At 56.5% G+C, this 13,569-nt stretch overlaps 1 protein-coding gene across 2 annotated transcripts in view; it reads left to right on the forward strand.

Moving 5' to 3' along the window:
• Positions 1 to 3,576: 3,576 nt before the first annotated feature.
• SPIRE2 (spire type actin nucleation factor 2) overlaps positions 3,577 to 13,569 on the forward strand; it is a 43,298-nt gene continuing 33,305 nt past the window's right edge. For both annotated transcript variants that reach the window (XR_012429447.1, XM_005592829.4), the window contains exon 1: positions 3,577 to 3,896. Coding sequence is in view for 1 of the 2 variants with exons in the window: in XM_005592829.4 (XP_005592886.3) it covers positions 3,653 to 3,896 (244 nt within the window). In the remaining variant the exon portion in view is untranslated. The remainder of the gene's footprint in view (positions 3,897 to 13,569) is intronic.

Below are 13,569 nucleotides of genomic sequence, written 5' to 3' on the forward strand. Positions count from 1 at the left end.
CTGCCACCTCACCTGGCTAGTTTTTTGTATTTTTCAGTAGAGACGAGGTTTCGCCGTGTTAACCAGGATGGTCTCGATCTCCTGACCTCGCGATCCGCCCGTCTCGGCCTCCCAAAGTGCTGGGATTACAGGCTTGAGCCACCGCGCCCGGCCTTTTTTGCATTTTTCTAGTAGAGACGGGGTTTCACCATATTGGCCAGGCTGGTCTTGAACTCCTGACCTCGTGAACCGCTCCCCGCCACCACCCAACCTCCCAAAGTGCTGGGATTAGAGGCATGAGCCACCGTGCCTGGCCCTAACTTTTAACATTTTGTAGTAAAATCTCAGTGTTGTAAGTACTGCCAGTGAGTCCATAAGGATCCCAGGTAGGATGGCTGAGGCCAGTTCAGAGAGAGTCACTGTTCAGCCAGGTGAGTCAGCACTAGGTCCTTGCCAGGACGCAGTAGCGGCTGGAGGACTGAGCTCACAAATTACATCCTAAAACCCTGTGGTCGGTAAGGGACACGTGAGGCCCTTTGAGGAAGAGAGAAGGTCCCCTTGTGCCCCAGCCAGCTTCCCATTAGGTTAATTACCATCTTCTGCTCAGACGTCCCCAGCCAGTGCTGCACTGTGGCAGTGGTAAGGCTGCAGCTCCAAAGAGTGCTCTGGGGGTGGCGGGCCAGTCGTGGTGAGAGCAATGTCCCCCAACTTGACTTCTGGCAAGAAGTGGTGAGAGCTACTCAGTGGGGTGTTGCAAATGGAAGTCTCTATTCCCATGCATTCTGAAGGGAGAAACCACCCTGTGTGTGGGCCCAAGGATCAGCCTCAGACGTCAGCAGAGAACAATTCCCCGTCGTCACACACCTGGCAGTGTGTGGGCCACGGCCTTTCGTTACCACGAATGTGGAGACCGCTGCTTCTGCATAAATAAGATGCTCATGGAAGGTTTTCCGCTGTCACTCTTCTAAGGCAGAACTTGAGATTCCTAACTTATCCTTTGTTGGTACCCATGCTGGGGGTGGCAGGGACAGATCAGGAAGGGAGATCTGCTTGAGTGCCAGGTTTGTGGCACACTGTATTCAGGGCATGGCACCCCACCCCCACCCCGCTCATCTCCAATTTTCCTTCTGCAAAACCCCAGTGCTCCTGTTAGTCTTTATGCATTTATTTACTAGAGATGGGGCCTCACTGTCACCCAGGCTGGAGTGCAATGGTGCAATCACAGCGCACTGCAGCCTCGACCTCCCAGGCTCAAGTGGTCCTCCTGCCTTACCCTCCCAAGTAGCTGGGACCACCGGCACACACCACCACACCTGGCTAATGTTTTTATAGTTTTGTAGCAATAGGGTCTGATGTTGCCCAGGCTGGTCTCAAACTCCTGGGTTCAAGCTATCGGGTCGCCTCGGCCTCCCAAAGTTCTGGGATTACAGGCATGAGCCACTGTGCCCGGTCCACTCCTGTTACTTTTGGTTGTGTTTTAGTTTGGGGAATCAAAGAAAGATGTGAACGTTGCCCCGCTGCTGACTATAAAAACTTTAGGCACAGTTTGTGATCGTCAGACTCCTTTCTGCTTACAGATGAAAAGTCCAGCTGGACCGGGCGTGGTGGCTCACACCTGTAACCCTAGCACTTTGGGAGGCCGAGGTGGGCAGATCACCTGAGGTCAGAATTTTGAGACCAGCCTGGCCAACATGGCGAAACCCTGTCTCTACTAAAAATACAAAAAATTAGGCCGGGTGCAGTGCCTCAAGCCTGTAATCCCAGCACTTGGGGAGGCCAAGGCGGGCGAATCACAAGGTCAGGAGTTCGAGACCAGCCTGGCCAATATGGTGAAACCTCATCTCTACTAAAAATACAAAAATTAGCCGGGAGTGGTGGCAGACGCCTGTAGTCCCAGCTACTCGGGAGGCTGAGGCAGGCGAATCGCTTGAAACCGGGAGGCGGAGGTTGTAGTGAGCCGAGATCAGGCGACTGTACTCCAGCCTGGGAGACAGAGCGAGACTCCATCTCAAAAAAAAAAAAAAAACCCACAAAAAATTAGCTGGGTGTGGTGGCAGGCACCTGTAATTCCAGCTACTTGGGAGGCTGAGGCAGGAGAATTGCTTGAACCCAGGAGGCAGAGGTTGCAGTGAGCCAAGGTCGCGCCACTGCACTCCAGCCAGGGTAACAAGAGCATAACTCCTTCTCAAAAAAAAAAAAAAAAAAAATGGAAAAAAAAAAAAGTCCAGCTGGACTGGTGCGGTCGCTCATTTTTGTAATTCCAGCACTTTGGAGACCAAGGTGGACTGGACTGCTTGAGCCCAGGAATTCAAGACCAGCCTGGACAACATGGTGAGATCCTATCTCTACAAGAAATAGAAAAAATCAGCTGGGCCTGGTGGTTCATGCCTTTAGTCCCATCTACTCAGGAAGCTGAGGTGGGAGGATCACTTCAGCCCAGGAATTTGAGGTTATAGTGAGCTACGATTGTACCATTGCACTTCAGCCTGGGTGAGAACTAGTCTCTAAAAAAAAAGAAAATAATCATTGTGGAACTTCTTTTTTGGGATGGGATCTCACTGTGTTGTCCAGGCGGGTCTGGAACTCCTGGGTGGTCACCAGGAGTTGTCCAGGTGGAGTCTAGAACTCCAAGTGCCCCAAGTTTCACCTCGGACCCGCACCAGAATCTCCATCCCTGGAGCCCAGGAATCTGCATGTCATGCCCTGGTGGTACTGGCAGCACCCAGGCTTGGGAACGGTTATGCCCCAGCTGCATTTTCTTGCCCAGTTACTCAGATCTGACACAGCTATGGCTGAAGAGGTCTCGGGATAAGCCCCAACCGAGCTTGCGTCCCTCAAGCTAACACCCAGTCTCCGGGAGTGACCCGGCCTGAAGAAACAAACGCCCCAAATGGGATGCGCGCCATCCCTGGCCAACCATGCTTGTTTATTTTTCACGGACACCCTGGAGACGTCACTGCAGGCACATTCCCTGCTAGGCAGAGGCATTTATTAAGGGCTTCATACCTGAAGGCCGGATGCGGGGAGTCGCCCTCACCCCAGCCACCCTGCGACAACCCCTGGAGGTCACCTTGCCCGGGGCTTTGTCTGCTCAGCTCCTCCGGGCTCCCTCCCGCGTTCCCAGCGGCAAACCTCCCAGGCCCCCGCGGTCACCGCAGTGTCCTCAGCTGGACGCCGGCCTGGGCTTGCGTGGGCATCGGCCGTCTGGGTCTGCCGGGCAGCGCCGGGGGTGTCACTGCGTGTCCGAGCGCGCGGGCCCCGGCCCATGTCTGCGCCCCCCACCCCTGGCCCCGGTCCTGCCCAGCACGAGGCCTCGGCCCCGCGCCCCCGCGTCCCCAGCCCTGAGCCCCCAGCCCCTCCGCACCTGCCCGCGTCCAGCCCCCCGCGTCGGTCCCTCTCCGAGCCCCTCCCGCTCCGCTCCACGCTCCTCCCCCTCCACGCATCCCCTCCCCCCACGCCCCTCCCCCTCCACGCATCCCCTCCCCCCACACCCCTCCCCCTCCACGCCCCTGCAGGCCCCTCCCCCGCGCCCTCCGCGCCCCGCCCCCGGCGCCGCCCCGCCCCCCACCTGAGGCGCTCGCGCGGGGCGGGGCGGCCGGGCTGAACCTGCGCGGCGGAAGGCGCGGCTGCATGGACGCGGGCCCGGCGCGCGGGAGGCGATGACGGCCCCGCCATGGCCCGGGCGGGCAGCTGCGGCGGCGACGCGGCGGGCGCGGGGCGGCCGGAGCCCTGGGAGCTGTCCCTGGAGGAGGTGCTGAAGGCCTACGAGCAGCCGCTCAACGAGGAGCAGGCGTGGGCCGTGTGCTTCCAGGGCTGCCGCGGGCTGCGGGGCTCGCCGGGCCGGCGCCTGCGGGATACCGGGGACCTCCTGCTGCGCGGGGACGGCTCGGTCGGGGCGCGGGAGCCCGAGGCCGCGGGTGAGGCCGGGGGCGGGGCCAGGCGGCGGGGACCGCGGTCTGGGGCGTCCGTCCCGTCCTCGGGGGCGGGGGTTGTCCCGGTGGAAGGGCTGCCACCGTTTCTGGAGCGGGAGACCCCCCCCTCTGCGGGACCCGGAGCTCCCTCCCTCCCCTCTCCCTCCCTGCTTCCCTCCCTCTTTCCTCCCTCCTTCTCTCCCTCCTTCCTCTGCCTCCCCGGCCCTGGACGTTCCCCGCCCGGACTCCCCATCTGACGCCTCTCCCAGGGCGGGGCGGGCTGCTCCCCGGTGGCCTGGCTTCCTCCGGGAGAGGGACTTGGGCCGGTGGCTCAGGGAGCACGGAGCTGGGGCTTTGCTGGGGCGACTCCTCCCCTGCCTTCGCGAGAAAGGAGACAGAAGCGTCCCCTTGGGGCACTTTCTCCTGGGTGGGAGGTGGGGCCTGTGCCTCTCTTGGTGTCTGAACTGGACACTAAATCCCTGGGTTTAACTGGGAGAGGAAGGGGTGTGTAAAGTTGGGGAGACAGCCTGCTTGGTGTTTCTGTTCTTAACCATCAACCAGAACCAACAATTAAGCCCTAGAAAGATACTTGAAGTTAGTGAGAATGGTGAGCTTAAGTGATTATTTACCCTTTACAAAAAAAACCAAAAGTGATTTCTTCCCTGGAGAGCTGGAGTGCTGGCTTGGAGCATGGGGTATCACCCCAAATGCTGGTACCGTGCTGTGGGGTCGAGGCAGGCTGTGTGTTTGCCGGACTCTCCAGGCCTGAGCTGTGGGTTTGCATGAGGAGGCCTCCGTGGAGGACCAGGAAGGGCCAGGGCAAGGGCAAACAGAAGCAACCGACAGAGCCACGTGGGGTGGGGGCCGCTGTGCCCCACCCAAGGGCCCTTCCGTGTTCCTTCACCAGGTCCTGCTTATCCTGGAGCCCCCCCAGTGCCTCCACACTCCTGCCATTTGCAGTATCCCACAGAGGTGACAGCAAGAGCAAGCCCTGACAGTGTTCCTTCCTCTGGAGAAACCCGAGGCGCAGGCTTGTGCGGGCACTCAGACAGTGGCAGCCTTCGGATTCAGTGTGGTGCCCCTCAGGGCTGTGCCCACTGCCGCCCAAAGGATGGGCTGAGAAGGCAGGTGCACGGGGCCCAGGAGGCTGCATGCTCACAGAGCCTCTGTGAGAGGGTGCCTGGACTTCACCCCATCCCTGGAGATGAGTGCAGAGCAGGAGGGGGCTGTAGGCAGCCTGGTTGATCTGACCCTCTGACTGTAAAGATGGGGAAACCGAGGCACACAGTGGTAAGTGGTTAGAATCCAGGGCTCCTCGTTTGTCCCTGAGCTGTGCGGGAGCCCAGCTGCCTGCTTCCTGTTGGTGCTGTACGAGGCGTCCTCAGAGCAGTGATCTGATTCTCTCCACCTCCATCCCCTGGGTGGTGTGGCCCCTTCCCGGTCATCACAGCCCTGGCAGCAGTTCCTGGCTGCGGTTCAAAGTTCAGGCAGGGCACCGTGTTGAGCTTAGGGGGCGGTACCCGCCTGTGGTCCAGTTCGTTTTTTATTTGATACTATCTTTGGTTTCCGTTCATAACCCTGTCTCATAAAGGTGAATGAGGTTTATGACTTGCTGTCTTTTTAAGGTTTAAGAAAAATCTATTACCCTGAAGTTTCTCTGCCATCTTTGTGGGGCTTCTGAGTCAGCTGAGACGGCCGGCCAGCTGTCTCCTCAAAGGTGGCCAACCCAGCCTTTCTCTGGGACTTAAGTGATACGTAAATACATTAAAAGATGCGTATTTATTTCTCCCTGTAAATACCAACAGGAAAACATCCACGTCTCACTTGTTGGCATTTTAGTTTCAGTTTTTTACGCCAGTTGAATTTCTCAACCTGTGACCTTGGGCCTTCGATACCCACCCTCTCACACAAACTGAAGATGGGTAGTAGGTGTGTAAAACAACTTTGAAAAAAATAACAACAAACTAAACCATATTTAGGAGGATGAATAATAATATCTTAGCACACAAGGAATAATACTTCGCGTTTTTAAGCTCAGATTAGAAAAACAATGACTAGAAGAGACTTCCTAATCTTTACTCTGAAGACTTTATAACTGCTTGGAAGCTTTTTGTTTAAATGGGGAAACGGAAAACATGTTACCGTGTGAAGGTAATTTAAGAGGCTTTTTTATTTTTTTATTTTATTTTATTTTTTATTATTATTATTTTTTTTTGAGATGGAGTCTCGCTCTGCCGCCCAGGCTGGAGTGCAGTGGCCGGATCTCAGCTCACTGCAAGCTCCGCCTCCCAGGTTCACGCCATTCTCCTGTCTCAGCCTCCCGAGTAGTTGGGACTACAGGCGCCCGCCACCGCGCCCGGCTAGTTTTTTGTATTTTTTAGTAGAGACGGGGTTTCACCGTGTTAGCCAGGATGGTCTCGATCTCCTGACCTCGTGATCCGCCCGTCTCGGCCTCCCAAAGTGCTGGGATTACAGGCTTGAGCCACCGCGCCCGGCCTATTTTATTTTTTTTTGAGATGGAGTCTGGCTCTGTAGCCCAGGCTGGAGTGCAGTGGCTCCATCTCAGCTCACTGCAACCTCTGCCTCCTGGGTCCACGCCATTCTCCTGCCTTAGCCTCCCAAGAAGCTGGGACTACAGGTGCCCACCACCACACCCAGCTAATTTTTTTGTATTTTTAGTAGAGACGGGGTTTCACGGTGTTAGCCAGGATGGTCTCGATCTCCTGACCTCGTGATCCGCCCGCCTCGGCCTCCCAAAGGGCTGGGATTACAGGTGTGAGCCACCGCGCCTGGCAATTTTTGTATTTTTGGTAGAGATGAGGTTTCACCATGTTGTCCAGGCAGGTCTTGAACTCCTGACCTCAAGTGATCCACCCGCCTCAGCCTCCCAAAATACTGGGATTACAGGCGTGAGCCACTATACCCAGCCTTTAACAGGCCATTATTAAAACCTCATGATGGAGAGTTACTTTGTACAAATTGAGGCAGGAAACTCTGTCAGGCATCACTGCTGTGTGGGGAGCTGTTCCCTGAGGCAAAGCCAATTTCTCTCTTTTTTTTTTTTTTTTTGTTTTTGAGACGGAGTCTCGCTCTGTTGCCCGGGCTGGAGTGCAGTGGCGGGATCTCAGCTCACTGCAAGCTCCGCCCCCCGGGTTTACGCCATTCTCCTGCCTCAGCCTCCCAAGTAACTGGGACTACAGGCGCCCGCCACCTCGCCCGGCTAGTGTTTTGTATTTTTTAGTAGAGACGGGGTTTCACCGGGTTAGCCAGGATGGTCTCGATCTCCTGACCTCGTGATCCGCCCGTCTCGGCCTCCCAAAGTGCTGGGATTACAGGCTTGAGCCACCGCGCCCAGCTGGCTGGTTTCTCAAATACATCTCAGACATGGTGCTGATGTGGGTCTGTGTGCTCTACGTGTGGCGAGGTGGGTGAGACGGCTCTTCCTTCTGTCACCTGCCCTCTTCACCCTGCTTGGCTGCTTTACACGTGACCCTATTTTTTGAATGTTTTTTCTTGTCAATTTTGGACGCTAAACTTTTTCTTTTCTTTTTTTGAGATGGAGTATTGCTCTGTCGCCCAGGCCGGAGTGCAGTGGTACGATCTTGGCTCAGTGCAAGCTCCGCGTCCCGGGTCCATGCCATTCTCCTGCCTCAGCCTCCCCAGTAGCTGGGACTACAGGCGCCTGCCACCTCGCCCACCTAATATTTTGTATTTTTAGTAGAGACGGGGTTTCACCGTGTTAGCCAGGATGGTCTCGATCTCCTGACCTCATGATCTGCCCACCTCGGCCTCCCAAAGTGCTGGGATTACAGATGTGAGCCACCATGCCCGCCTGGATGCTAAACTTTTTCACAGGCAGGCCCCACTCTTTATGCTAGGATGCCCTACGTTGCTGGTCCTCCAGGTATCCCCTACCCTTCCTCCTGCCCCTTCCCCTTCTGCCCGGCTCTGAGGCCATCTGCCCCTAAGGCACCCCTCGGGCACTGGCTCTGGGGTTCTGCTGTTTCACAGCCCCGCCACACTCCCAGATTCCTGAGCCTTCCCAACCCATTAATCTCTCAGCCTGTGTTCCACACAGAAACACCCATAGTAGGCCGGGCGCGGTGGCTCAAGCCTGTAATCCCAGCACTTTGGGAGGCCGAGACGGGCGGATCACGAGGTCAGGAGATCGAGACTATCCTGGCTAACACGGTGAAACCCCGTCTCTACTAAAAATACAAAAAACTAGCCGGGCGTGGTGGTGGGCGCCTGTAGTCTCAGCTACTCGGGAGGCTGAGGCGGGAGAATGGCGTAAACCCGGGAGGCGGAGCTTGCAGTGAGCTGAGATCCGGCCACTGCACTCCAGCCTGGGAGACACAGCAAGACTCTGTCTCAAAAAAAAAAAAAAAAAAAAAAAGAAACACCCATAGTAATCCAGGCAGCACTGGGCACCGCGTCTGGGTCTGAAGCTCTGCAGACTGTGAAGCTCTTTCTTCCTCTGGTTCCCTCTCCCTCCTGCGCTGCACTGATGAGCAGGCCCCGGCTTCTTGTCCCCGTTCCTTCTGAAGGCAGAGTGATGGCAGTGCATGCCCGGGTGAGGCGAGAGGGGGCTCTGGGCCCAGGAAGCACCCCATGGTTAGTGCCTGTGTGAAGGGGGCATCCTTTTCACCCACGGAAGCCCCTTTGTGTGTCTGTGCTGGAGTCCACCTTTGCCGAGGAACACTGTGGCCTCCAGCCCGCAGCCAGTGTGCCCGTTCTGCCGCTGGATCTGGGCTGGCTGGGCCTCCTCAGTGGCCGGGACTGTCTGCACCCTGCAAACGTGTGCATGTGAGTGTTTCGTTGTTTTCTGGAGATGGTGTCTGCAATTGTGCTGGAGAAAAGCAAGAACTGATTGGAAAGATGAAATTCTGCTTCCAGAGGAGGTAACATTTTCCTCCTCCTGACTCTCCCCCTGGAAGCCAGGACACTTCTGGTTGGAATGCGTTCCTCAAACCAGGTGGCTTCTGTTAGCAGCTTCCGGACTCCTCACCAGAGCTGAGGGGCATCACAGCCAGCGTCACCTGCCCTTACGGTCCCCGGGCACCCTTGGAGTTCAGGCTCTGCTTCTCTTGCACTCTGGGAGGGGCACTCAGTCAAGACATGGTGTGGAGATGAGGCCAGGTACCCCTGACAGGAGGGAACGATGTTTCAGCACCCAGGGCGTTTGCAGGGCCGGGTTGAGCAGTGCCCTTCCGTTCTCTCGTTTGCTCCTCTGACAAAGGACCCTGTTTGTTGTTGTTGTTGTTGTTTTCTGAGACGGAGTTTCACTCTTGTTGCCCAGGCTGGAGTGTAATGGCATGATCTTGGCTCACTGCAACCTCAGCCTCCTGAGTTCAAGCGATTCTCCTGCCTCAGCCTCCCAAGTAGCTGGGATTACAGGTACCCGCCACCAAACCCAGCTAATTTTTTTTTTTTTTTTTTTTCTGAGATGGAGTTTCACTCTGTCGCCCAGGCTGGAGTGCAGTGGTGCGATCTCAGCTCACTGCAACTTCCACCTCCCGGGGTTCAAGCGATTCTCCTGCCTTAGCCCCCCGAGTAGCTGGGATTGCAGGCACCCACCACCACGCCCGGCTAACTTTTGTATTTTTAGTAGAGATGAGGTTTCATCATGTTGGCCAGGCTGGTCTCAAACTTCTGACCTCAGGTGATCTGCCTGCCTTGGCCTCCGAAAGTGCTGGGATTACAGGCGTGAGCCACCGCGCCCAGCCAAAGGCACTGTTTTGATTCCCATTTTACAAATGAGAAAACTGAAGTCCACAAAGGGAAATTAACCACCCAGGCGGTATCAGGGGCAGGCTCAGCTCAGGCCTCCACGGCCTGCTGGGCTTGAGAAGGTTTGCTTTTGTACCTCAGTTTCCTTCTCTGTGAAATGGGAGGGAGGAGCCGCAGCGGTGGTGTTAGCGTCTGTGCAGCCCTGGGGCACGCCCAGCTCCAGGAGCACTGGCCAGTGGGGGTGGCAGCAAGGGACCCTGCACCTCTGCGCTCGCCGGACCCGCCGCGGGGAACAGCACATGTGGGTCCAGGATCCTGCACCTCTGAGCTGGCTGGACCCGCCGCGGGGAGCAGCACGTGTGGGTCCAGGCTGCGAATCCTGACTGGATTCTCAGGGAGGGGTTCTGCAAAGTGCACCTGGTGGGGGCTGGGCACTCCTCCGTGCGCGTTCTTGGTGATGTAAAATGACCTCCGTCGCGGAGCCCCTCCATGTGGAAAGCGGGAAGGAGGCTGGCCGCTGTGTGTGGGTGTGGGCCTGAGCTGGGTGTGTCTTTGTGTGAGCTGGGTTTGTTTGTAGATGGCATTCCCGATTTAGTCTCACCTCTGAGCAAGGATTACCTCACGGGAAGGCCGTCCTGCAGCAAACGTGTTTTCTTTATGGGGACGTCTGCGAAGCTGCCTGGGCTCGTGGCTGGCTGTCGTAGGCGACCCCAGTGAGCACAGCCCAGTGACTGTTCGCTGAGCCCTGGCTTGGGCAGTTGTTGCAAGTTCTGCCTTGTGCTTTCAGGCAAAGGCTTGGGATCCCCGTGCTACTGTTGAGATTCGGTTAAAGGTGGGGACGCGGCCCCGTCCTCACTGCCACCTTCCAGGCCCTCCTACACCGAGTCACCACCAGCCTGATGTCCACAGAGAATAGTTTCTCTGCCCCAGATAGGAAAGAATCTGCTGTTTTTCTAATTCAGCAACAGAGGTATTGGAGTGCTGGTGAGAGCCGGCTCCCACAGCCTGTAGGGACTGGTTGGTCTGGTCCTGGGATGCGGCCCGTTTAAGCAAACATACCGGTGGGTCTCAGCACAGGAAGAAGGTTTCGGCCCTCATCATTCACTCTGACTCCTCAGAGGGCGTTGGGACTCCAGATTAGGTTGAGGCCCCATTTAGGAGGAAGGTGGGCTGGAAACACACCTGGTAATTAGGCAAATCAGCTCGTGCCCAGGGAAGTCCAAGACACCTGGAGGAAGGGCCCAGCCTCGCCTGGCTTCTCTCTCCTCCTCATTCCAAAGACCCCTTCATTCCAGCACGTGTGTCTCTCTGGGACTGAGGAGCAGGAGGAGTACGTGGGAATAGTTTAAAAGGAGTGTATGGGCCGGGCGCAGTAGCTCACACCTGTAATCCCAGCACTTTGGGAGGCTGAGGCAGGTGGATCACCTGAGGTCAGGAGTTCGAGACCAGCCTGGCCAACATAGTGAAACCCCGTCTCTACTAAAAATACAAAAATTTGCTGAGCTTGGTGGTGGGCGCCTGTAGTCCCAGCTATTTAGGAGGCTGAGGCAGGAGAATCACTTGAACCTGGGAGGCAGAGGTTGTAGTGAGTCGAGGTTGCGCCATTGCACTCCAGCCTGCGCGACACAGTGAGACTCCATTTCAAAAACAAAACAAAACAAACATTGGTTATTCTCTTACAGTTTAACGGGTTGGGAACCCAGGATGATCTACCTTGTCAGGGGTCAGCACCTGGACCCTCACCTGCCGCCTTCAGCGCCTCTCAGTACACGCTCACAGGTTCTGAGGTTAGAACACAGACAGCTCTAGGGCCCGTGATTCTGCCGATTGCGGCAGGCTGGGGGTTGAGAATCTCAGGGAATGCCCACTACCCACTTCCAGATTCCTTCTCCAGTGTCTCCACGTATTTCCTTGTGTCTCCCTCTATCCTCCGTTCCATCTTATTTTAATGCATTTCAGGGAAGTTGTGGACAGTAGGACAGTTCCCCTAAATACTTCAGCCCGTGTGGGATTAAGCAGACACCAACCTTTGTTTATAGTTATTTTCTTTTGAGGTGAAATTTACATACAGTGAAATGCAAGAATCCGGAATGTACATTCACCCAGCACCACCTTGACCTCTTCTGTGAAGCCTCGCCACCCCTGGAGAGCTGTTAAAAATATCCCCGGGCCGGGCGCGGTGGCTCACGCCTGTCTTCCCAGCACTTTGGGAGGCCGAGGCGGGTGGATCACGAAGTCGGGAGATCGAGACCACCCTGGCTAACCCGGTGAAACCCCGTCTCTACTAAAAGATACAAAAAATTAGCCGGGCGTGGTGGCGGTACCTGTAGTCCCAGCTACTCAGGAGGCTGAGGCAGGGGAATGGCGTGAACCCAGGAGGCGGAGCTTGCAGTGAGCCAAGATCGCACCACTGCACTCCAGCCTGGGTGACAGAGCGAGACTCCGTCTCAAAAAAAAAAAAAAAAAAAAAAAATTCCCCTGGCTAGGCACGGTGCCTCACGCCTGTCATCCCAGCACTGTGGGAGGCCGAGGCAGGCAGATCACCTGAGGTTGGGAGTTTGAGACCAGCCTGACCAACATGGAGAAACCCCGTCTCTACTAAAAAAAAAAAAAAAAAACAGAATTAACTGGGCGTGGTGGCACATGCCTGTAATCCCAGCTACTCAGGAGGCTGAGGCAGGAGAATCACTTGAACTCAGGAGGTGGAGGTTGTGGTGAGCCGAGATCGTGCCATTGCACTCCAGCCTGGGTAACAAGAGTGAAACTCCAGCTAAAAAAAAAAAAAAAAAGAAATTCCCGCACCCCAGATTCCAGCTCTAGGCCCCAGGAATCTGTGTTTCCAAAGCTGCCCGGGCCGGCCCATCGTGTGGGTTCTGGAATTGCAGGTCTTCTCCCTCGAGCGGGACTCGAGGCTCCCTTATCGGGCCTGTTAAATCCAGATCCCAGTCCTGCCCCGGAACATCTGAATCTGACCTTCCCAGGTCAGCCAGAAAATCCGCACCTGTAGCAAGTTCCCTGGCCTGCCGCTGCAGGGGTGAGGCACTCCACCCTCAGGGGACCCGGCTGGTGGTGAGGGGAAGAGTTGAGGTCTCCGTGTCAGCCCTGGAGCCAAGGCTAAGCCCAGGGTCAGACTCCGCTGGGTGGCCTTGGGCCAGTTCCTCACCCGAGTCTCTGGACCTCTTGGACTGGGATTAATGGCATGGCCGCATCGTGAGGCCTGTGTGAGGGGTGCTTATTAGCCGGGAGAGAGGGCACCTTCTCAGGTAGAATCTGATGCTGTCACCTCTCAGCTGCCGGCTTTCTGCTGTGACCAGCAGTGGGGTTCCCTTGAGACACGCCAGGCAGGGGCTGGGTCGGGATCCCTGCAGGAGCGGAGAAGCTGGGGGTGTGGGGCACTGCTGAGGGCAGTTCTTTGGCCGAGACACATCTGCCCGACTTGGGTCTCCACACACACCGATGCCTGGCGTCCCGGGTTCTTGTTGCAGTGGGAGGACGCCCTGTGTCGGGGCTGTGTGAGCTTAAGGAAGGAGTGGGTCGGTCTCAGCCCAGGGATCAGCCACCGCCTCTGAGATGGGCACTGGTGGAAGTGAAACGCAAGAGGAAGCACATGGGTCCCGCGGACCCAAAGAGCACGCTCTGTTTGCTAAACAAACGCTCCCTGGTTTCGTGAGGGTGTTTCTCCCTCCGGGCTTCCATTTGCCTGCTCTCAGCGGCTGCTTTTTCTGTTTTCCTTTTTTTTTTTTTTTTTTTTTTGAGACAAGTCTTGCTCTGTCGCCGAGGCTGGAGTGCCTTGGCTCACTGCAGTCTCTGCCTCCGGGGGTCAAGCAATCCTCCCACCTCAGCCTCCAGAGTGGCTGGGACCACAGGCGCACGCTACCACGCTCAGCTATTTTTTTTTTTTTTTTTGAGACAGAGTCTTGCTCTGTCGCCCAGGCTGGAGTGCAGTGGC

This window comes from Macaca fascicularis, chromosome 20 (assembly GCF_037993035.2).
Source record: "Macaca fascicularis isolate 582-1 chromosome 20, T2T-MFA8v1.1".
Lineage (NCBI taxonomy): Eukaryota > Metazoa > Chordata > Mammalia > Primates > Cercopithecidae > Macaca > Macaca fascicularis.